The sequence below is a fragment of the Penicillium diatomitis genome, assembly GCF_028827545.1.
Source record: "Penicillium diatomitis strain IBT 30728 chromosome Unknown utg000005l_segment0_segment0, whole genome shotgun sequence".
Lineage (NCBI taxonomy): Eukaryota > Fungi > Ascomycota > Eurotiomycetes > Eurotiales > Aspergillaceae > Penicillium > Penicillium diatomitis.
The window spans coordinates 1,468,715-1,491,998 of NW_026623177.1; the positions used below are offsets into that span (position 1 = coordinate 1,468,715).

Here is a 23,284-nt window from a genome sequence, read left to right on the forward strand (position 1 = left end):
TCTAACTATATCCTTAGGGTTACCGCGCTATGACCCATCTATCTATGAATCCCCCTAGTTTATGATGAGTCAGACGTGGATCCTGGGGTCCAATCGCAAGAGTCACCAGGCCCTACCTTCCTCCTGCCCCTCTTGCTGACAACAAAGCTTCTCCTCCATCAACAAGAGGTACTCGCCATGTTCGGCAAGACTTGCGAGTACAAGTTTGTCTCTAAATATGGCCGTTTTATGGTTGAGCCAGGGCAGCTGGAGCGAGTCGAAGGGTCTGAGCTCCGGGAAATGTTCCTGCCAAAACTCACACCGCTAGGGCAAAAAGCTTTGAGAAATAGCGGCTTCGTGCGCTCTCAATTAATGCACTACGGTGTGCAATTCGAGGACAAGGAGCTCACCGGTCAGGGCACGTTGCTTATGAAGCGAGTCCTTCAGGCTGGGAAATGCGACAAGGTACCAGAGCACATTCTACAGCTGAAGGAGCAGATGCACATGCAATTTCTGGAAACACTCTCTCCTACTGAGCTCGCTAGAGACCCCACCTGGGCCATGGAAAAGTACTTTTTGACTTCCGGCGAACCTGACCGCACGAAGACTACTGTCGTCGTCTGTCTGCCTTTTCATCTTCGCAGTGAATATGGTATTCAATGCCTGATTGATGCTGCGAACAAGGTCCCCGGATTGAACCATGAAAAGGCTGTTGGACCTGAGACTAAAATGGTCTTTATGGGATGGGATGCTGCAGCTGTGAAGAAGGAAGCCAGGGAATATCCTGCCAAAGCCGCACGGAAGCTGGCCGAGGCGTCGGAAAAACGAGAGCAAGCCCGAGACAAAATGCATCATGACTATCTCAAGACGCTCACTCGAAAAAGGGGCGGCTCTAAAGCTACAAAGAATCGGTCTCCTGTGGGCAGCTATATTGTCGACAGCGCCTGTTTTGAGGATCATTACGCAGATGGGAGAAAATTCGACCTCACGCTCGAGATCCAAGAAACTGACCGCCCCGGAGTCTTCCAAGCTGATTTTGACTTCGGAGTGCTTGAGGGGATTATGATGATTTGTGATGATGAAGAGACTCTTGATGAATATTGCCGTGAGGCTGATCGCGAAGATGACTTCGACGACAGTGATTCACTTGAGGACGACACCACAGAAAGCAGCGAGTCGGAGGTGGAAACTTTTCAGCAAGGGTCCAAGCGAAAGGCATCTGGATCTGGAAATCAAGTCTCAAAAAAGCCCAAACAGCGCAAGGCAAGAAAGACCCCGTCGCGCAAGTATTGGCTGCGACTGAAGTGCCGAGAGCTGGAGGGCCAACTTCATTTCGATCCCGAAGAAGGGTCCATTGAATTCGAGGACGACAACTTGGTAAGCTTCGAGGGGGCCGCAGATTTCCCTTGTATGGGCCAAGATGTAGGCTTTTATGCTCGCAAAATCTCCGATGAGCCTTCTCAATCTTCGGCGGAATGGAGAGATTACTCCGAGCGGCAATATGAGTATGAACGGGTTCGAAGATGGCACTAGGATCAATGCGAGTGCCTGAGTAACTAATCTGATTGCTCCCTCATGCTTGAATCTCCTGTACCTAGTTTACACTACAGAGAAGTCTGGATAGCTGATGGTATCTTCTAGGATTGTCTCACTCAGATTTTTTGACGTTTTTCATCCTGATTTGCGCATTCCCCTTAGATTACGCATATCCGTCTAGAATGCCTTCGCATCTTCATGCGCCGAAGCAGTCTCTTGAATTCCACGTCCATGTCTGTAAATCCAAAGGACGCCGAAACATACTCACACCGGATAGGGAAGAAGGCAGCATGTTCCCAGTCAAGTATATCGACAGACTTTCCGTCTTGAGCTATGCTGTTGCCTAGATTAAGGTCGTAATAAGTAAGTATGTAGGGTTTGTACCTTGGTGGCTACTTCCTTAGACTCTCTATCATTAGTTATGGAAGGGAGCAAAGGCTAAGGGCCAACGTATCCTAAAGCTCTTCGTTAGAGGGAAACGGTCTACGGGGCTTAAGGTCGGAAAATAACCTACAACTTTTGGATAGATCAAAGCCCGGGCTCTGCTCGATACCCTGAATAGATTTTGGCGTGACGAATCGAAGCAGGTTCCTTCTTATATCCACGACTTGATCGGCGATATCTATTTTTGGGGGCTCTGATTAAGAGGTCCATGCGAACCTTCGAGGTGGGGATATCGGTATGATTCGCGATATAGTCTAACATTCTGACTTCCACTTCTGCTCTGGGGCCCTCCTCGCCAGGCCGGTCTTCTTGGACAGCATCTAAATCCAATAGACCACGTAGTCCGCCTAGATGCACCGGTGGAAAAGTTTCACGTGGGTTGTATACTGACACCGGCTTTGCTTGTCAAGTGTCCACCCGCATGCGACACCATCTTTCTCGAGCGATTCATTCATCGCAATTAGACTACAGGCAGTCAACTTGTTGTACAAGATGGAGTTTGATTGAGGTCTGAAAGCAAACCGGGAAGAAGACTTTCCAAGCGGAGGGCCCTTCACTTAGATTCTAAGCCTGACCAACATGGAACGAGCGTGAATTGCGCGGCTCCCGGGCTCCATCGCCTTTTGTTGAAAGGTTTGCGCTAATGGCTATGCGAATAACTGCCGATGATTGGAGACCTCTGGGAACAGGATAGAGCGCGTTGTTCGGACAATGTAATCGAGCTCCTATGAGGAATGATGCGGACTGGAGAGATCTCCTGGTCTGATTTTTCGAATATGATGTCCTCTCCATGGTTCAGGTGCATGGACAATCAGCACAAGTCACTCCGAGAGTGTCGCGCCGATGGGTGAATGAAAATAGAAGGCCGCCCAAGATATTGCCAAGAAAGATGATTGAAGATGTGTACCAAGCGTTAGTGTTCTCTCAAGCACAGCGCAAAGGAAGTATACCTGATCTCAACTCCAACGACCAGACTGCGACTGCCTGGAGGGTTACGCTATCGTTGCAGACTTTTGTTATGAAAACTCGGCCAACCTTGTGACCTTTGTCGAGAACAAGCGAGCGGCAACCTCCGGGTCACGGGTGTATGTATCAGCTGTCATGGACTTTGGTTCCCCCACACATGGCGTTCAGCTAGGCCACTTTTAGCATTTCAGACGCGCGACAAACTGCCGGCTCCCATCTGTCGACAACAGACTCGCTTTGAGACATCCGTCCAGTGCGGAGCTGCTCATGTGAAGGGTCGATGATGCTTGAACGTCCGGCGATCGAGAGCCGAGTCGGTCTCGCCGAAAGCTCCATCACAATAAACATGTTGAGGTTCTCGTCTAAGCCCACCCGAACCGCCTGCTCACTGCTCAGGTCCTTCCGCGACATTACTCGTGGTTCAGCAGGCGTTCTAGAACGACTTATTAAGCTCCGCGCTCTGGGAAATGAAATGTCTCGGCGATGACATCAAGACTTTTTATTTTTCTTGAATCTTGACCTGCTGAAGCCTGAAGGAATGGATCAATCAATATCTTGCGGACCCACGTGGATCCAATTTGGCGCTAAGCGTCCTTGATGGGCATGGGGATGTCAGTCATCTCGATGCCAGCAGTCTAGTATGAGCGTGTGTTCAAGGGCTCTGTGTTCTGTCGGTGAGCAGCTTCGATGTCGAGCATGTATCATTGTATCCCACAGTATCTGCTGCCTTATCCACAGTCTTGAGTCTACGGTTCTACACAAACACAGCCCGAGCCGCGGAAACGGAGACCCGCGACGGGAGGAGATTCGCGATTCAAAGATTCGAGATTCCGGTTCCAGCGATGCACCCTAATAAACGGGCCCCACCGGTCCCAAAGAACCGGTCGTCTGTCGTTTGACCTGTTCCTGGGTCTTCCTTTGCCCGTGCCAGCAACCTTGCAAAGTGTAAATTGAACGAAACCTCAAAAGTGCTCCACCGGGGAGGGGAGAACAAGAACGGAGCGCGTCCATAGTAATTTCGCCAAATTCGTCTATTCACTGCCTAGATCTCGATGATAAGGCTCAGTGGGGGGACCGGCCAATGATCTTTGGACTGGCATGGCTTTGCAAGTCATTGGATTTGCAGGGCAATGGATCATTGGATCTAGATGGTGTCCATATTACTCAGACGTACTACAGCGGGCTGCGTCAACTTGGTCATGTGCCATCAGCTGAAAGTGATATGCTTTCTGCACTATATCGTCAGTCTAGGTGACAGAGACCGAGTTGAACTCCGTCGCGGCAATTCCTCCCCCAAACCTATTGTATCAACACAGTGACTCTTTCTCTTTTCCCCGAAGCCTGTCTCATCCCCTTGCGCATGTCTGATGATTGAGCTGAAACGATGTCATGGCTTCCCGTGTCTGCGTTTCAGGTGCTGCAAAATACGGCTGAGCGGGAACCGTTCTAGCTGTTGCACATGGGGTTGAAGCATGATAGGTTCCAACTGCCAACGCTTTCTCAAGAACGCATCTACTGAACGATCCGTGCAAAGAAGTACACTTGTACTGCTGACCAGCGACCACTGAGTGATGTGTAGAAGAAGCGAATCTTCTTCAAGGCCCTGCTGCGGACTTCCACCGAGACCCGACGTTCGGGTCTCTATCAGGACTAGCGTTGCTGCGCTAGTATCAGCGACAGTGCCGCACCTGCCTGCCACCTGGAATGAGGAATCTGGATCGGTTACAGTACGATCCTTGGAAGCCGTAGAATTGGATACCATTTTTTCACTTGCCTGTTGTGGTTTGGTGGACCCGACGCCTCCTCTAATGAGTGCTTGTCCTCCCTCTAGGCTTCCACAGTCTCTGAACGTTTACCCTCCCTAGACCAAGACTTTCAACCCATCTACAATGACAATCTCACTATTTCCAATGGGGGCGCTTCTAATCTACCGAGTCTGCGTTTTGTATTGAATCTGTTGAGATGAGCATTGAGCAGATCTTCACTGGATCAGCATACAGCAATAACTCTCCATCTCCGTACCCTCCAATTCGATGACTTAGGTGGGGGTCCACGGGACCCGTTCTGCAGTCATCAAGCAGACAAGCACACTTCGGCAGATAGCCAACCCACCCAGGGGTACATAACAGCATAGTCCAGTGAATCCACTGAATCCACTGAATCCACTGAACCGAGTGAGGCACGGATTCGGGCATCAGTCATCGATTAACTCGTGATGCACAGTAACTCTGCACGCAAATACTACATGTCTAACCATCGTGAAAGTGTATGTATATAATACCGTACGAGTCGGACAGAAGGACTTGAGTCTTGACTCTTCACCATCTCTCCCCCTCGGGCGGCATTGAAATGACAGTGCCAAGGCGCCCCATCCACAACCAGGGCTTTAGTCAGGGGCATCGCGCTGGGTCAAGCCAATCACAATAAACGGGGAACTTGGTGAGCTTCGAGTGGGTCCACAAAAGTGTGATCAAAGGAGATGACCCGTCTTCGGAGCTCAGACTGTGTGTAACGGTGTATTGTTCTGAAAGACGAGAGCGGTATGATGAAAAATCTTGTATCACTAAGGTACAATATCTTACCAACGCCAGCCGCTGAAGGAAGTCTCACCCGTAGTTGGCCGGTAACAATCACTACGTAACTACGTCCTTGATCATCAAGGATGCTTCAGAGACTGGATAATACGAAAGGTTCTTCATAGATGAGATGGAGAGGATGTTACAGAAGTATTGGAGGGCTCTTGATCAGTTCATGTCCTTTCGTCAAATGAATACGAAGACTTTCGATATCTGGCTCAAGCACAGCTTTCGAGTACCTCGGTAGAGAATAGACTCCCGCCTATTCAACAACATAATGGATGTCAGCTGGAGACCCTCTTGCTTCAAGGTTGATTGATCAGACATACCCAGTAGAAGCACCATCGATCTCCTTGTAAAAAGGTATGAGGTTCCAGCTTCATCGGATTGCTTGACCAAACATCATCAATACACTCCATCCCGCCGAGGGTGCGAGAAAACTTAATCCCTTTTCCTACTCGGTACATCACATTGTGTCAATTGTCCACCAATCTCTGGAGACACGAAGCCTCGGTTTTGTTGTCCCGGATTTGCACGGCAACGAAAAAACAGAGTTTGCGACAAGGGGCGTCAAATCAAATCTCGTTTGGTTCAATATGCATTGTGGCCTTGTGCCCAAGTATGTACTGTACTAGGCCGAGGGCTTACATAGCCCTAGGTATTCAGTGTTATCGACCCATCATTGCCTTTCCTCTTGGGCACCTCCAGCTCCCGAGCCCATGTTAGATTTGTTCCAGATTGCGGCCCCAGTGGCTGTGATCTGTGCTTTTCGTGCCCATCGAGATATGAATGATCTCATCGCGTGTTCTCACCTGACCCCGGCGAGCCAAGACCTGCAGGATTCAATATATTCAAGAGGTATGATGCAAGTGGCCAATGTCTCCGGCTTCAGCCCAATGGTTTCCTTTATTTACTTGGGAGCACATCGATGGGTAGGTGTACCACATTAGAGGGAATGACGGAGGACAAGCCCTGCTTCATTCTCATCTGTACAAGAGCGGTAGATCCGGAGCCAGGCAGTGGATCAGTATTAGACAATCTCGGACGGGTCTTATGTGTTGTTCATAATGCGAGTCATCATTGTCATCATGGATCGACTCGATGAACTACAAACAGATCCCATACAGCACGCACAACGCAGGAGAGTTCGTATAACATGAAGAAGTGGATAGCGTCCGTCAGCTATGGCATCTTCGTACGGCAGCAGGCTCGATGCAAGATCTCCGGCCATTGTTACGAGTCATGGATCGATCAACTTTGCCTTGAGCTGCCGTGTCCCCCTGTGCCCACTGTAAGTGTAGCCGGGCGGAAGCTGAAGGATGGACATTGGCAATGGACATGCATATGCATGATTCTATGCATCTCGGTGCAACTCTTTTTGACAATCCTCAAGTCTTGGCAGTGGCTCATTGCCCATAATTATTCCTCTTTGCAATCATGCTGCAGGTCGCCCTCCGCGGGCCATGCAAGGAGCATTATTCAATTATCGAATCTGATCATCGGGTGCGGACTGCAGACTGCAGACTCAGACTGCAGACCATATACGAGACTTGAAGACTGTAAGGTCACTGAGGTGTAATCTAGATGGTATGAGTGCTGCCCCAGAAGGCCAATGATCACGGTCACTCGATCCTTTTGGGACCGTTGCCCCTCCGATATCAATCTTGATTTTGGCTGTCATGAGTAGAGTCAAGTGGATTGCCGGCCGTGTCTCATTCGCCCCAGCCTGGCAAGTCAAGGCTTTCCGTGGTGTCGTCTACCCGTCGCGCCCGCCGGGAACGGAGTCGATTGCCCAGGTAGGCAGCTGAAAAGCTCAAGCCAGTGAAGCCACAACGTTCGCCCACGGAACCGAAGAAGCTAATGTCCGCGATCCATCATCTTCCGGGCATGACTCCCAGAAGTGGGAATTCGGGACCAGAAACAACGGCACTCTGGCCCCGGTGATATGGCTTTGTTTTTTTTTTCCTGATCTGCGCCCGCTGTACAATCATGAACGAGTTTGTTTCGACTGGGTCTCGTCTCCGCGATGCTGGAACGACTAGAACGATCAAGGAGGGCCTTTGGAAGCGCTAGTGGAAGATTACCGGTTAGTTGGATAGGGAGAGGAATCCAAACGTTTGTCTTTCGACCTCGAAGGATCAGAGGGGGGTCAAGAGCCCTGCGACACACAAATACAAGGCTATACATACATACAGTACCTGAGTACTGTACGACTAAGTACAGTATCATTACTCCTCTAATCCAGCTGCTTCCCTCACAATGGCACTGTCAGTGTCCTCAGTCCTGACTGTCCTGACTGTCCTCAGTGTCCTGTCGGGATTCGAGGATCCTCAAGACTTGATTCTTGAGCATGCCAATGCCGAACGGTCAAAACACTCCACCAGTTTCAGCCACGGTCAGAACTGCCCCCCCACGGTGGTATGACTCTGAGTCTGCACTGCGTGCTCGTGAAACCATTCTTTTGTAGCATCGAGTGCTGGTGGAGGATTGGATTTGTGGAGTGCAAATTCTGAGAGACACCGTAGTCAGGAGAGTAATCTGGAGTAGAATCCTCGGTGGGCATCGTGGGTCATTGTCCGTGGTGGTTTGTGTGGCTATCCAGCCTCGGGTCCACATGCCATGACAGGGCACGGCGGCACGCTCTGCATGCTTGGATTCTGATCGAGGGAAGCACACACACACGGTGATTGCCCACTGATGCAACTTGCGTGCTTCAAGTCGGTTTAGAGATTGATTGTTGAACTAGGTCTCTAGACAGTAGACACGGGGTTGTGCTCCTCGCGCTCAATGCGATCCTGGTCGATTGGAGTCGGTTGAATTTGATGGCGCCAGTACTCTACTACTCATGCAGTGGTGTTACTACCTACTCTTCGTAGTACTGTAGTTAGCAACTGAGTAACTCGTTCGTACTCTTAGTACTCATTAGAGTCATTCCTCAATGCCCTATGGATTAGAATGTGAAGAACATGATGGAGCGCGATAGATCACATGACCGTAATCAATGCCCATTACTCAATGAGTCAATACTGAATACTACTACTGTACTGAGTTGTAGTACTGAGTCTACTGACAGGCTGATAGCCTGTCAGGCACAGTACGACACGCCGTACGGGACAATGAAATATGACAATACGGTGCCTGGTAACTTGTTACCCGACTCTCCTGCGATTGCAGATCCCGTCCAGAGCTCTCGGCCACCAGAACCAGGACCACCCAGTGGGCATCCGTGGAAAGCAGCGCGGGAAGCCCCTTGTACCTCATGGGCATTGCTCCGCAGGTGACAGGCACTCAGAGTGGGAGAGACTGGCATGCCACAAAAACAGGCTCTATTTCAGGTCTACTGATGACTTTCCTTCCCCCCAGTATCACGTTCAGATGCTTCTTTTCGGTTTCAGTTTCATCATTCGAGGCTCCTGCAGCTCGTGAGCGAACACCTGAATGGTGCACCCGCGATAGTGGACCACTGGACACCAACAGAGGACGAACCGGCTCGCAAAAGATCCAGAACGCTTCAGTCCATTTAATTTTAAATCGATTTAGTCTGTTTTAGGTCTGGGACGGCCCCGTTTTTTTCTTTTTTTTCCCCCTTCTTCTTCTGCTGATTCGTTTTTGGCCCTTTTTTGACTCATTCTTTTTTCCTCGTTGCCTCTCTCGGTCTCTTGACAAGTTGACACCCGCAAAATTGAATCCCCAATGAAGAATGTGCACGGAAGGAACAATTCCAGCGTTGTCAATTTACATAATAGAATTTCTCGGATACTACTACTGTATCAGAATTTAATTGAACTTTAGCATCATCATCATGAAGTATGTATGCTGCGACTCCATTCACTCTACCGGTTTCCCCCCCCCCCCCCCCCTCTCTTGGTCCCTGAGAATGGATCATTTCCAAGCTAGCCCCGTCCCAGGCCCCAAAGTCATCGATACCAAGACCCAACGCTAAGCGTCACCCTCAACGCTCGGGCGCTTTTCCTTTTCCCCAATCCGCGCTTTCTTGCACGCATCGCATTCCTAAACGAGGTTTCTCTCTCTCTCTCTCTCTCTCTCTCTCCTCCTTCTTTTGACCTCTTCTACCCGTCGCTCATTCAATTCAATTTGGCCCTTTGTCGCCCAGTCTCTCTTTACCTTCAATTCCAAACAACTACTGCCATCCCATCTCCCATTGTATTCCCTCCATTTCGACCCGTCTCCCATCAAGGTCGACTCCGCCACCTCACACTCCCTTTCGAGTCTCCTTTCGTGTGATCGGTCAATTTTCTCGCCCCTCCTCCCTACCCCCGGCAGATGCGTGAAATCCGCTTGATTGGAGCTCATTCACCGGCGACCGAACAAACCTCATCCGCCGACAAGTGGCAGAGATCCTGAAACACGGACAAGACAATTGCAGTGCGCCGCAGCTTCCTTTTCAAGTCTCCGTGACGCCGTCGACTTAGTCAACAAGTAAGACAGTATACTACAACTTCGACGTCGACCGCACTCCACATCGTGTTCAATCCGTGTGCAGGCCATGCCGTTCGCTCTTTTCAACTAAAAAAGGACATCTTTATGTGAGTCGACTCGGGGAAGAATTGAATCCACGAAAACGAAAGTCAGCTCGTCGAAGGACTAATGTGCTCATCTGCTGAATGTGTAAAGTCAAGTCACTCGTTTGTTTTATAATCGGCACTCACTCTACAACCGCGGGTGATCCGTCAGAGAGGAACGGGACCCCCCATCCACACAACTTATATACACCCCCCAAAATGCATCGGTTTCGAAAGAACAAAAAGGGCAAGGATGCCTCGGACGAGTTGGGAAAAGTATCATCCACCTCAAGTTCGCCTTTCAGTCTGAAAAGCTCCAAAAAGACGGAGGGGCCTGCGGAGTCGCAATTTCAATTGGACTTGTCAGACGCTCTGCCATCATCGGATGACTTTCGCACAAGTCTCCTCATGCCCAAACTGTCGGCGCGATTCAGCATGTTGAGAGAGCAGGATGACCCAGACACGGTGGTTGGGAAAGCTAGTGACGACAGCGTTCTGTTCCCCAAACGAGCCTCGCGAGTGAACATATTTGGTAACAGTGCCGGCCTATTGACGGACATCGATGAAATTTCCTCCAACGACGGGAGCCGCCCATCGATTGCTCTCGGACGCGCCGATTCGGACGCATCTGCATTTGACGCAGGATATGGCACCGACGATGATCGCTCGCAGAGCGGCGCAGGCGGCAGCATCATGAGCCGTGCTCGCCGAACAGAAGGAAATAACCTGTTTGGCGGTCGCCAGAAAGTCTATCGTATTCCTGTTCGAACGCCTACCGGAACAGGGTCAGAGTCCACGGAACCGAATCGTGGATTGGGCAAATTCGTCTACGAACATGACCTCAATCTGTCCGCGTTCCAAAGATTGCGGCTCAAGGAGAAGGAAGAGCAGCGGCGGCTTGCTGAAGAAGGGACAGATGCGAACATCGCGCCACATGTGACCACACAAGAATCAGAGGGCATCGCTTCCCTCTCTTCGAGGCATCCCACTCATTCCTTGACTGCCTCGGATTCTGCGCTCGAACCGCCAGCTTCATCTGGCGTGACTTCGGTTGAGGAAACTCCAGACGCCGTTCCTCAGGCGTCGATTCACCCTGATGCTCCAAGCGACACTCGCTCACCATCCGCCATGTCGAATCCGCGAAATGGTTCCGTTCGTTCTCAACGATTGTACGGGCAAGGGCTCAACCAAACCGCCCAGAATCAGCAATCCTCTACCTTGAACCGTCTTGAAAGCCTCAGTCGTCAGCGTGGATCCCCAGCCACAGATTCAGTGCCCATGAACCGCAATTTCTCGCGTTCCGTCGGCAGTCTTCGCGATCGCCTCCAAAAGCTCAACACGACGGAGACCACGACATCCACCCTGCCTGCGAGTCCACCGTCCTCGGCAACATCGTCCAAACCGCCTACCATTGCAGAAAATACCCCTAGCGACCACGCTTTGCCGTTCACCAACAGCTCAGGAGCCGTCCCTCCGCTCAGTCCGCCATCCAGTGAGGTTGACGAGGGAAAACGTCTTTTGGCAGCTGCTGTCAGTCCCGAGGACCACGGCAAAGCCACGGCCATGGGCTTTTTCAATCGTGCTGCTACGGGATTTGATGAGCAACAATTCATGCGCCGCCAGCTGCAGATGCACCAAGGACATAACCCTTCCTTCCCGCCACCACGGCCACCCCCTACCAACCGTCCCTTGCCGCAGGAACCGACCGGCCGAACTAGGGGTTTCTCTAAATCTAGTCACCGGTCTCGAGCCGAGTCAGCCTCCTCCAACTACAGCAACGGCGTCGATCGATCCCGCCGATCTAGTGTCGAGGCCTCCCCGGCCAGCCTGGATTGACCACCTTTTACGCGAACTCGACTGCCAGTGACTCTGCCGAAGACATAAATGATCACAACTCTTTTGACCTTTCGTCTGTGACCACCATGACCACGGACGCCGGTCACTCTCTGCATCAGATCACTTCTGGCCCCAAGCCGACGTCGCCGATCAACGAGCCCATGGACACTCTTCCCGAGGTTCGATACTCCGATCTTGGCGACCTCAAGCCGATCGAAGAAGACGAAATTCCGAATGAGCCTAGCGTACCTGCCGACGGTGACCTCGATACTCCTCAGCGGCCAGACTCACCAACATTCGGCCTGAACGGCTTCATTCGTTCTCATCTGCGCCAAGTAAGCGATCAATCTTCCATTTGCCCTCCGCCTTCCCCAGGCCTCACTCAGACGGAGTCGACCTCAAACTACCTTACAACTGGCGAGGCTACCTCTGAGCTGAGCACTCCTGCCACCACCCCAGACGAGGCGCTGCTGGGCCTCGATCACACGACTCCAACAAGTCCCAAACCCTCCTCGCACCACTCTTCAGAACACACCGCCAATCGCTCCAGTGGTGATTCATCGAACACTAGCGCTGCAAATGGCGTTGAATACGTGCACTCAAACGTATCCAACTGGAAGGATGAGCTTCAATACGGACACCGTCGTGGTGCCAGCACTGAGACCCAGAGAGAGCGTGAAGAATTCGAGATCGAGCTGGCGGAGCGTCGACGCAAGGTTCAGGAGAAGTTGAGAAGCGTCGCTGAGAGCGAAAGCAGGTCTACCAGTCCCGCACCTGGCCGATCTACACCTGACATCGGCGGAATCAAAGCTGGTAATGCTTTTTCCATTCTGAAGCACAAGGCCGCTAAGCAGGGTATGGGTAAGGCCGATCTGAAAGGCATGATGTATGGAAACAATGCAGGCTCTACTCCTGCTCTGGTTTCCGAAGATCAATGGCGTGAGGAAGATCGGCCTGGACCAAACTTTGGTCGCCACCCCAACTTCAGCTCACCCCATGTCGGGTCTGAGCGAGCCTTTCGGTCCCGCGTTCCAACTGTCGGCCGCCCCAGTCATGAAGAATCCCGAGAATCGAGTCGTAGCCGCGGGCCCTCCCCTCATAGTGGATTCCGCTCTCGTTCCGGTTCTGACGCGTCCGGCCGATCCAAGAGCCGCACGCGCTATCGTGAACGTGATGACTTGGAGACTGTGAACGAAGCAGGCTCATTACCGAGTGAGACCTTTGTCATTCCTGAGAATTACCGTCCCCCTTTGGTTCCTAGCTCAACTCGCACGTCTGAAGATGCCGAAGCAATGACATATGATCGCTCCACCTCCGCCGCATCGGGCCGGTACCGTAGCACCAGTCGTTCAGGGGCTCCAGGTTTTCAATTTGAGCGGCCGTTTGCATACCAACAAACACAGACTTCGTCAATGATCGGGGCCCCTCCGCGACCACCCCCTGCCGCCCCTGCCTACTCGGCCAACGCTACTCCTCCCCTCGTCGAAGACCAGTCTCCCGCTGGGAACCCAACTGCGACTGTCAGCAGTGCTCATTCCCTGTCACAGCGAACCCCAGGCAGTACCCTGCTCCAGAAGCGAAGCGTCAACAAGAAGCTCATCTCAGAGCCAACCTTGGTGTCCTCGACTTCCAATGTGCCCCTAGTCGGTCTTCCGGTTAGCAACTCGACTCCCTCTGTTTCTTCGCAACAAGGCGCCACACCTCCTCCGCTGCCACCGATGAATCCTCGCCGTCGTCGGGGCACTCAAACAATCCTGAGTGCTTTCAAATCAGACAAGCATGACTCCCGGGCATCATCTCCCGTTCCCAGCGCCTTTGATGAGCAAAGTTCTTTCCCCGACGACGAGAAGCGCCCGCGTTCCCGCAACCGCCTGCGTAAATCCACGAGTGAGACCGGCAGCCTTCATGCAAGAGCTCGCCAGGAAGTGACTGATGTTCCAGTTCCGGCGCTGCCTTCTAATCCCCCACCTCCAATTCCTGTCAATGGTGGAATGTTCTAGAAAGAAGTCCTTGTCAACACCACTGCCCTGTCCTTTGATTTCATACCTTTCCCTCTCTGTTTGTCCCGAGCCTCACATGCACTCTGCTTGCTCTTTATTTACTGTCTTTTTCTGGGCCCATTGTCTTATTCATTCTCTTCATACTTTTTACGACTATATACCACCTGGTGCATTCCTTGAGCGTCTCGATTTGTTCAATACATACTGCCGGATTTTGTTGAATCCTTCTGTTCTCAATCTATTACCTATCACAAGAATGGCCACTCGGATTCCGTAGACTCATGGTGATGAAACAATCCCCGACATATAGTAGTAGACTTTTGAACTCGATTTTAACAGAGACCCCGGTTTTACCAGAGACTCATGGGTAGGTTTTCTATATTCGTATGATCATGGGGTGGCGACCGTCCCTTTGAGCCGAAGATGAGCTGCACCGGACTGGCAATCGGCAAGCTGCATATCAAGTGCGCCCCCTTGATGAAAGCTTTCCTGCACAGCGTGTAGATTGCAGGACGTCAGAGTTTCTACTTCATGGGACCTCACATCGACACTTTCGTCTGAATTCATTCGGTCTGGAATACGAATACCATCCTCATCTTAATGGATTAGGCCTAGTACGTTTAAGTTTATGTTTCATTTCGTCCATTCACTCAGTTGAATCGCAGTCATACAATATCTCTTTTTCGCGTGTCTCATCGAGATCATGTCCTAGAAGGGACCTAAGTAGTCGGACGCGTGTCATGTTCGTGACTGCGCTCTTCTAGACTGAAAGAACACACAGACCCACCACCAATATTTTTGACCAAGCTGGTAGAGAAAGGTAGGTATTCATGGGTCGAAAATTCGGTTGAGAGGAGTATATAAATCAGGGAATATGCTGTTACAGGAATCTAGACAGTCGACACACAGATGATGTATTACATTTAGGTATATGGCAACAGCTCGGTACATCTTCAGCCTCGTTGGGCTCGCAATCTCTCCAATACATTTGATGGATCCGACGATCCACGAAAGATTTAAGGTTCACAGCTGCGTCGGATCCATGTATCATATAATTCACATCTCTTCAACATGTATCACATTCATGTTTATTGCCTGGGGGCCTTGTCACCGCCCGAGTCCAGCCTTCCTGAAAGACTCAAAGCTGGCTGTCAGGTGACGCAGAAGTGAGCGAGCCACCTCGCTTGTCTTGAAGCTCCAGCACCCAAAAGTCTGTTACTCCTGTGCTGACACGGATTTCTTGTGGCCTGGAATAGTTTAAATATCGCATGTTCATCGACGGACAAATTCGGTGGTGCTGAACTCCGCAACCCGGGGCGATTTTGAGTGGAGTCAAGATAAAGTGCGCACGTGATATGAAATTGAATCACGTGCGAGTACAAGCCCTGAAGGCTGAATATCAACATGAAGCATCAAGGTGGGTTGACCGGATCACCGACTACCTTCATGACGATGGTTTTGATCGAGACCTGTATGAGTGAGGAGCTACACGCTTACTGAATCATGGTGTTGTATAATAGTCGTACAGAAGGGGTAAGACGTGCACACTCACTCTCGACTTCGATCCGGCGTGTTCGTGAACCCAAAAGGGAAAAGAGGAAAATACTTACTCTTGACGGGGCTTCCGCCTCATTCCTTGCGGCGCATAAGAGAAAAGAGAGTAATTTTGACGCTCAGTATTAGCTCGGCGTGGTGTCAGTCATCTCGTCGTGGCAACAAGAAAATGTTTGCTCTCACAAGTGCGATTTTCCCAGTATATAAGCCTACCCCCCCTTAGCCTCCCTCGTGATTCCGAACTCTTCTTCCACCACGCCCCTGCTCCCTTCTCACCACGCCCATAGTCAACATTGGCTACATTCTTTCTTCATCAAATTCTCATTACTCTATTGAGACGCTTGCTTTACCATTCTTCCACGCACTTGATAATCTTGTGATCCACTTTGATCGCCAGGTTCCCTTTGAATATTCATCTCTTTATCACACACAGTCTTGGAGGGACTCGAAGGCATTTCATACATCGCCTGGCTCCTAGATCAGCTCGTTGATCTATCAAGACGCCCTTTTCTACCCTGTTTCCACGCACTTCACGAGCCCGTGATCACTTGAATATTCGTTTCTTTATTGCACAGGGCCATTCAAAGACCTTCAAGACTCGAAAATATTCGATTCATCACTCGCCTCCTCGTTATTCAAATTGACGTGTATCGACATGTCTTCCCCAATTGAGGAACGTGGGGAGCGTGAGGAACGTGAAGAACGTGAAGTTGTTCGTCGCCTTGTGGTGGCTGGTCGTTTTAGAAGAGCCTCACAGCCACACTGGACACAGAGACTCCCCTATGAGCTACGACAGGATTGGGGCCTTATTCCTGGAGAATCCCGAGAGCAAAAATCGCAGCACAACAACACTTCTGCCGTGTCTCTCTCCGCCGCCCGCTCGAATTTTGATCCTGATGCCCCTGCTCGACCTGCATCTTCTCTTTCCTCTTCTTCATCCTACGAACCGCCCCCTTACAAGTCCCCCTCTCAAGTTGCATCAACAGAGCATCTTGAACAACTTCCAGGCCGGGAAATCGAGCCTAGCTCGTCTGATTTCCGGCCCGCTTCACCTCACCGGCAGACTCAGTCGTCATCAGAGCGAAGCTCGCCTGTCTCGCGGCTGCTCTGCTCCAGCCAGGACTCCTGCGGTGAACGCTTGGATGACTGCCTCCCTCTTCCGTCTGTCTCTCCTCGCCCCTCCGGACCTAACAGTCCGCCACCAGCTTACCCTGGGATCCCTGCCCCGAAGACCGAAGTCGAGGGACAGCTGGTGCACTTGCTAGAGGGTGCCCAAGAGCAGACTGAGGCTTTACAGGCCTCATCTGAAGAGGAGAATGACCTGACCTCCGTGGAGTCGATTGACTTCTACCTGGACCAGGCTATCGGCACTTCTCTTCTGGCTCTCCGACCAGCAGCTCACGCTGGTGAGTCAAGTAAGTGATCTCAGCCAGCGTTCCTGTTCTTTTAGTATCATCTGCTTACATATGGTGTCTTTACACAGCGCCTGCCGTCCTGGGCCAAGAGAACCAGGTAACTGAGCCTGAGTTTGAACCTGCTCCCGCTCCTGTTGCTGTCTCTGGTGGTATTTCTGCCTCTCCCTCCGTCCGTGAGGGCTCCGCTTTGCTTGTCCCTGAAGCCAGCGGCCGTAGTAAGTTTTTCACACTTTTGATGTTATAATCGTGCATATACTGACGGTCCATACCAACAGGCCCAGCTCCCTCGGTGACGATCCCTTCAAACGTCGTTGGATCTTCTCCCGAGCCCACCAAGCGGGTTCGTTGCCGTAGCGCCCGGCAAAGGAAGAAGAACAGAAAGGCGCGCAAGATGGGCAACGTCCTAGTTGCTCCCGGGGTCGTTTCAGAGACCACCGACAAGCCGGAGAACGACGTTATTCGTACCCCTTCTCCCCGTCCTTCCCCCGTTGCGTCACCCGTCGCGTCGCCCGTCGCTTTGCCCGTTGCTTTGCCTGTTGCGTCCCCCGTCGCATCTTCTGCGGCTCAGACCACCGTTCCCCAAGGCCGCCGCAACAACAACAAGAAGAAAAGGAACAAGCGGGCGTGGAAGAAGAAGAGTGTCCGCAATGCCGAGCCAGTCGGCACAGCTCTTCTTGAGGCATCCACGGAGCCTCAAAGCACGGACTTGGCGGCTCCTGTCAAGGAGTACGTTGAGCCGTGTATCGTGGACACGGAGTCGTGGCGCCAGCGCAAGCTGGCTGAGGTAGAGAAAGAGAAGGAGAAGGCGCAGGAATCAGGCGCTTTGCTCGAGATCGCCGTGAACGTTGGTGGTGCTACTGCCCACTCAGAGCACATGTGTGAGAGTAGCGACTTTCCAATCCCGATGCAAGGTCAATTGGGATACTCTCAGCGCTCGCAGGAGATTGAAGCGAGTACTGAGTATCGTCAGCTGCCGTCCGCCTTTCCTGTCGCTGCCACTGGGGCTTTCCGCCCTTGGCCCTACGGTCTCCCCCCCGTTTTCTTCCCTGTGGCTCCTTTCCCTTCCGTCGCCGCCCAACAGGGTATTCTCCCAGCTGCCCTCATCGAACAAGCCAGTGGCATGTCTGAGTCGGCAGGCCCCGAGTCGAGCTTGGGCGAGCCTGTCAGTGAGCCATTGATCGACTACGAGGGCTCAGTGACCGTTGAAGAGGCCGACATGCAGTCTCCCAGCCTGTATTTCGACGCCCAAATGGAGACGACTGCTGAGACTGGCACTCTGGGATCACAAGACCAGGCGACCAACGAGTTCGTTCAGTCCGAGGAGGCTGGGCTCTTTGATCCACTGGCTTTCCTGACCTGGCATCTCAATTCGATGTTCGGCCATCCTGAGCTTGCGGACATTCAGCTTTTCCTGAGTCCCAAGTCTGATTCTGCTGGGATTGCCTTCCCTTTACACAGGGTGATTCTGGCAGCAAGTCCGTTCTTGCGCAGCGTGATGGCAGCTAAAAGCTATCATGAAGGGCGGGTTGACGACATCCGGGCTTTCACCGGACATTCCTTCGCCTCCTCGGCGGCCTTTGTTATGGCCCTCCGTACCCTGTACGGTACTCCCTTGATGAGCAGCGCGACCCTGCGAGCGGCGACTCTGGAGGGGCTTGCTCTTTCAGAGGACGAAATCACCGCATCGTTCTCAGTGGAGCGTGCGATGGTCGACTTCGCACTATGTTACGCTGCTACAGGTGCGTTCCTCGCCCACCACGAGATCACCCACCGTGGCATCGACATGGCTCTCGAACACCTTTCTTGGGAGACAGCCGAGGTCATCCTCAATTTCGGCATCAACCCGGCCGATTACATGGTGACATGCCCCGAAGTATCCTTCTCTCCGGTGACTCTGTCACTTTCTTCTTCTGGTTTTCCCGTCGTCAAGATTGACCACTTTGACGACTTCCAACATGTCCAGGCTAATCGGGCTCAGACTGCGGCTCTCAAGTTCATCACTGGCGCAATCACCCCGGACTTTGAGCTCTACCACCGTGCTCAGGCACGCTTTACTCCAACCCGGATTCCGCCTCCTCTTCACACCCTTCCATATTCGGCGTGTAGAGACTCCCGTCTTGAGAACATTCGGTTTGGTAGCATGCCCTCTTACGCTGATCTTCGCCCTAAGGACCCGGCAATCCTTGTTCCTTCGGCCATGCTAATCACTCTCCCATACCACGTCCTTCGAACTGCCGCCGCTATCATGAGAGAACAAGGCAATTTGACAAGCGAGCTTCTCGAGGAGGTCATAAAGGTACGGGAAGAGCGTCGCTTACAGGCTCTGCGTGAGGCTATTCGATACGGACACGCCAAAGTCAAATCTGAAGACTGGGCCGAGTTGGGTTTCAAGGAATTTGTAGACTACCATCTCCAGCGGGCTGATAGCCCTCACCCTGGCCGCGTCATGGTTGGCCATGAAGTTCCCGGTTGTCGACCTCCTGTGACCACCACCAAGGCTGGAAGCACCCACACCAGCGACAAGAAGAACACGGACACTCAGAATGTTGAGAACACTAGCAACCAGGAGGCTGAGAAACCAGAATCGTAGGTTCCTGCTGCTTTCTCTTGTTCTTTGAAAGGCCCTCTTATTCAGTTGCTTCTCCTTCCGCCGAGATATCAGTTCGCATCTGAGACCGGTCCTCGTTACGTCTGGTCCCATGCCATCTATCCTGGAGATGGTTGTCGTACGGCCCCTTCTTTACTTATTATCTTCTGGGTCCATACCATCTATGCTAGAATGGTTGTCATACGGCCCCTTCCTCACTCATTATCTTCTGGGCCCATGCCATCTATCCTGGAGATGGTTGTCACACGACCCCTTTCTCTCTAATACCCATGGCTCAACGCCAGCTCAACACCATCGAACTAAAAGCCATAACACTCTTTCCTTTCTGGCTTTGCGCTTGCACTTTTTTTCTTTTCTTTTTCTTCTTTTTGAGCGAAATGATTCCCCCAACGCGAGCGGAAACTGGGCGCTTGACAAGCCCCGACCACGATATGTACGATTATGCGATCTCGATGCACATGACCTGACGACGACGAAGCGAATTTAATGAGACGTGGTCTGGCGTGTCTGACGTGTCTGGTGTGTCTGGCGTCTTGATTTTGATTTTCTTCTTGTACTCCCCCAAGTCTTTGGCCAAACATGTACCATAGCACACTCTACTGGGGCCTCGAATCGATTAATGCAGTATTGCATAATCTAATATTCTTCTGTTGATACATCTTCGGTGTAGATTGCTTCAGTGTGACTCAGGTAAGGCGCTTGGCTGATTTCTTGTAGAAGGAATATGCTAGTCAGCCAAGTTTTTACGACTCCTTTTTGTTTGGAAAGACCCGGAATCCCAGTCTTCAAAGCACACAACATAAGGGCTGAGCTTCAAATTGGAATAAACTCGTGTTTCTCATTTTGTTGGTATCACAAATCACAAGTGTAGTGGTAGCTATGTGTCTTGTACCTCTATGGGTCTCGCATGAACAAACTCTGTAGTCAATGTCGCTGAGTTTCTGCACATTTTTAAATTGCCCACAATGTAACCGCTCTGTATCTAGAAGAATCATCAAGATACTGGCATTCACTTTTCTCTTCCAATGTCTACTCTTTGTCGGGGAATCCAAAAGTCTTGCCAAAGGCAGGGAAAACAAGGCGCTGGAAGGAGTTGGTGGCAGCCAGCTCATCAATGTACTTTTGGATGGTGGCCATGTCGTCGTCGTCAAGGCGGATCAGATCCTTGCGGTTGGCTTCGATGCGATCTGGGTTGACGGATTTGGCGAGGACGGACGATCCTCGGGCGACTGCAAGCAAAAGAAAAGGTTAGTGCACTTCGGAATCGAGCCACAGAAACAGAATAGCAAACTCGGTTAGGAAATGAGAGATGGGGGGGGGGGGGTCGCTTACTGTGCCAGCTGAGCAAGACAGAAGCAGGAGAGACACCACGCTTCTCGGAGACCTCGACAATGGGCTTAGCCTTGAATAAGACGTTGCCAGTGCTACCGAGGGGGCTGTAGGCGGTAATGTGAATGCCCTTGTCTTTGCAGAAGTCGACGATGTCTTGCTGGGGCAAGGAAGGATGGTTCTCGATCTGGTTGGCGGCGGGGACGACAGAGGCTTGGGGAAGGAGTTCCTCGAGGTACTTGACGCTGTAGTTGGAGACACCAATGGCGCGGACCTTACTGGAGGGGACGAGCTTCTCCATGCTTTTCCAGGTGGTGACGTGGCTGTGGTCGTGGAGAACGTCACGCGAACCATCCTCGAGTTTGGGAAACATGGGGTGGTTTCCTAGAGGAGAAAGGGCTTGTCAACCGGATGTACTCGATGCTACTGCCGTAGAGGGACCGTCAAGCTGTAGGATATTCTCTGATTGTCTTTCTCACTCCGTCCCAAGTCTCAGTGACGGGAGAATCGAACGTACCATTGGGATTCATGGCCAATGGCCAATGCATCAAATACAGGTCCACATAGTCAAGACCAAGGTTCTTGAGCGACTCGTCCAATCCTTCCTGAACGCGAGTGTGATAGGTACACCACAGCTTTGTGGTGACGAAGAGGTCCTCGCGAGTGACAATGCCTTCGTCGATAGCCTGCTTGATACCCTGACCGACCTCGTTCTCATTGCCGTAGCACATGGCGCCGTCAATGTGGCGGTATCCGACCTTGATGGCGTGGTAGACGGCGCGAGCCACCTCGCCGGGGGCAGATTGCCATGTACCCAAGCCGAGCGCGGGGATCTCCGCCCCGGTGTTCAATCGGAAGCGAACGTCTGCAGCGGCCATTTTCATGATTTGAAGGGTTTAAAGGGGTGAGAGGGTGGTTGTGTGAGGTTACAGGTGACTTGGAAGGGAGAGTCGAGGGGAAAATGGACGGGAGACGGAAACTACTCAAGAGAAGAGCTGACGTGATGACGGGTGTGTTCACAGGTTCACAGTTCCCACTAGTTTGCGAGTCAGGAGTCCAGACACGCGGGGCAAGAAGTCAAACCCCCACGAGTCGGAACTGGAGTAGACGGGAACAGACAACAGGAGGAAGAGGGGCATTCCTTCGCTCATCGCTTCGGTTTACTCGACCTGATGATCCTCCGACAGACGAAAGAGGCCGACTACCGTATACCACTCACGGCCGATGATTCGTGGATATTCTTTTGTCAATTGGCATGGCTCGATTTCCACTCGAGGTGGTTCCCAGGGACTGTACAATTGCAAAGAGGGCATCAATTGGGATGGTACATTACCCCGCGTGGGGGTGAGGGGAACCACGGTCCGCACGTGTGGTTCTGCTGTCGGCTTCCTTTTCTACATGTGCTAGTTTACAAGGTGGTTCGATTCCAGGTCTTTGTGATGCGTAGGAACTGTTGCTGTTGCAGGCCTTCTCTTTGAGCAGCTGCTGTCTTCGATAAAATCTCCAAGGCTCGCAAGTGAAAGGCCGAGTTGTACATGACTCAGGAAGATACATCTAGGCACGATGACGCAGGCGGTGCCCCGCATTGTCGGTTAAACGGGACGTAGCCGGACAAACAGCACCTTTGTCATTTCAGACATGCTATAAGTTAGTTACTCCGAATTACACTTTAGGCATTCATTATCGGTAGGCAAAGTACGAGTGGCATCAGAATCGTGACGAGGCTGAATGGTCTCTGGCGCTCAGATCATCAGATTGACCGTAGAGATTTGGAGTTTCCGCACCCAAAAGTAAATTAAACACGTGGCAATTCCCAAGAACTACGTGACTGACTCGTGTCTACGGGAAGCACATCGAGTACGGCGATAAGGACGGGGTTGTTCCCCAGGTAGACAATGACAACTATGTTGAGTACTTGTCCTGTCTTTAGTTCATCTTTCATTACAAGACCTCGATGCCTCATGACATGATCTCAATGTTGCCGTGCCTTGAAGCAGTCAGTCACCCCTTGTGGTGTACAAGCATGTTGTGCATGACCTGATTCGAATCGGACTACACTCTAAAGTCCCACTTTCCAGTCTCTCTCTCTCTCTCTCTCTCTCTCTCTCTCTCTCTCTCTCTCTCTCTCTCTCTCTCTCTCTCTCTCTCTCCCCCAGTACAAGTATGAAGCCGATGAGGAATCCTGGTTCCAAGTCACAACCCGATCGGAAACCAGAATCCAGGGTCTGCCACGTGACTGGCCATGATGCAGGCTGACTAACAGGCCGCCAGCTGCGGGCCACCTGAGGCAATCTTGCATCGTCGAATGACTCTTCGGTTCCACATCCACCTCAAAGAAGCTTACCCAATTACAACCACGCAGATTTTGGCTACTCCGATGGGGATCCACCTCACAAGGTATTTCAATTCCAGCACGGATTCCAGAATCCGACCTGGGCCTTGTGACAAGCTCCACGATGCTCTTCTTCGCTCCGTTCTTGCCGCAAATCATGCTGCGTGGCTGGGGCTGATGGCGAGA

The 23,284-nt window shown here is 51.8% G+C and overlaps 6 protein-coding genes across 6 annotated transcripts; 4 read left to right on the top strand and 2 right to left on the bottom strand.

Moving 5' to 3' along the window:
• Window positions 1–177: 177 nt before the first annotated feature.
• On the top strand, window positions 178–1,512 carry N7539_005139 (uncharacterized protein; the record flags this gene model as incomplete). Its single annotated transcript, XM_056934741.1, has 1 exon — window positions 178–1,512. The coding sequence occupies one exon, from the start codon at window positions 178–180 to the stop codon at window positions 1,510–1,512; it is 1,335 nt and encodes a 444-aa protein (XP_056789935.1).
• A 1,581-nt stretch (window positions 1,513–3,093) lies between these two features.
• On the bottom strand, window positions 3,094–3,336 carry N7539_005140 (uncharacterized protein; the record flags this gene model as incomplete). The annotated part of the gene is made up of 1 exon (XM_056934742.1): window positions 3,094–3,336. One exon carries the CDS (start codon window positions 3,334–3,336, stop codon window positions 3,094–3,096), a length of 243 nt encoding a protein of 80 aa, XP_056789936.1.
• Window positions 3,337–10,243: 6,907 nt separating this feature from the next.
• Window positions 10,244–11,860, top strand: N7539_005141 (uncharacterized protein; the record flags this gene model as incomplete). Its single annotated transcript, XM_056934743.1, has 1 exon — window positions 10,244–11,860. The coding sequence occupies one exon, from the start codon at window positions 10,244–10,246 to the stop codon at window positions 11,858–11,860; it is 1,617 nt and encodes a 538-aa protein (XP_056789937.1).
• Window positions 11,861–11,946: 86 nt separating this feature from the next.
• Window positions 11,947–13,860, top strand: N7539_005142 (uncharacterized protein; the record flags this gene model as incomplete). Its single annotated transcript, XM_056934744.1, has 1 exon — window positions 11,947–13,860. The coding sequence occupies one exon, from the start codon at window positions 11,947–11,949 to the stop codon at window positions 13,858–13,860; it is 1,914 nt and encodes a 637-aa protein (XP_056789938.1).
• A 2,209-nt stretch (window positions 13,861–16,069) lies between these two features.
• On the top strand, window positions 16,070–19,419 carry N7539_005143 (uncharacterized protein; the record flags this gene model as incomplete). Its single annotated transcript, XM_056934745.1, has 2 exons — window positions 16,070–16,820; window positions 17,105–19,419. 2 exons carry the CDS (start codon window positions 16,070–16,072, stop codon window positions 19,417–19,419), a joined length of 3,066 nt encoding a protein of 1,021 aa, XP_056789939.1.
• Window positions 19,420–20,466: 1,047 nt separating this feature from the next.
• On the bottom strand, window positions 20,467–21,644 carry N7539_005144 (putative glycerol dehydrogenase; the record flags this gene model as incomplete). The annotated part of the gene is made up of 3 exons (XM_056934746.1): window positions 20,467–20,666; window positions 20,770–21,150; window positions 21,284–21,644. 3 exons carry the CDS (start codon window positions 21,642–21,644, stop codon window positions 20,467–20,469), a joined length of 942 nt encoding a protein of 313 aa, XP_056789940.1.
• Between the last annotated feature and the right edge of the window lie 1,640 nt (window positions 21,645–23,284).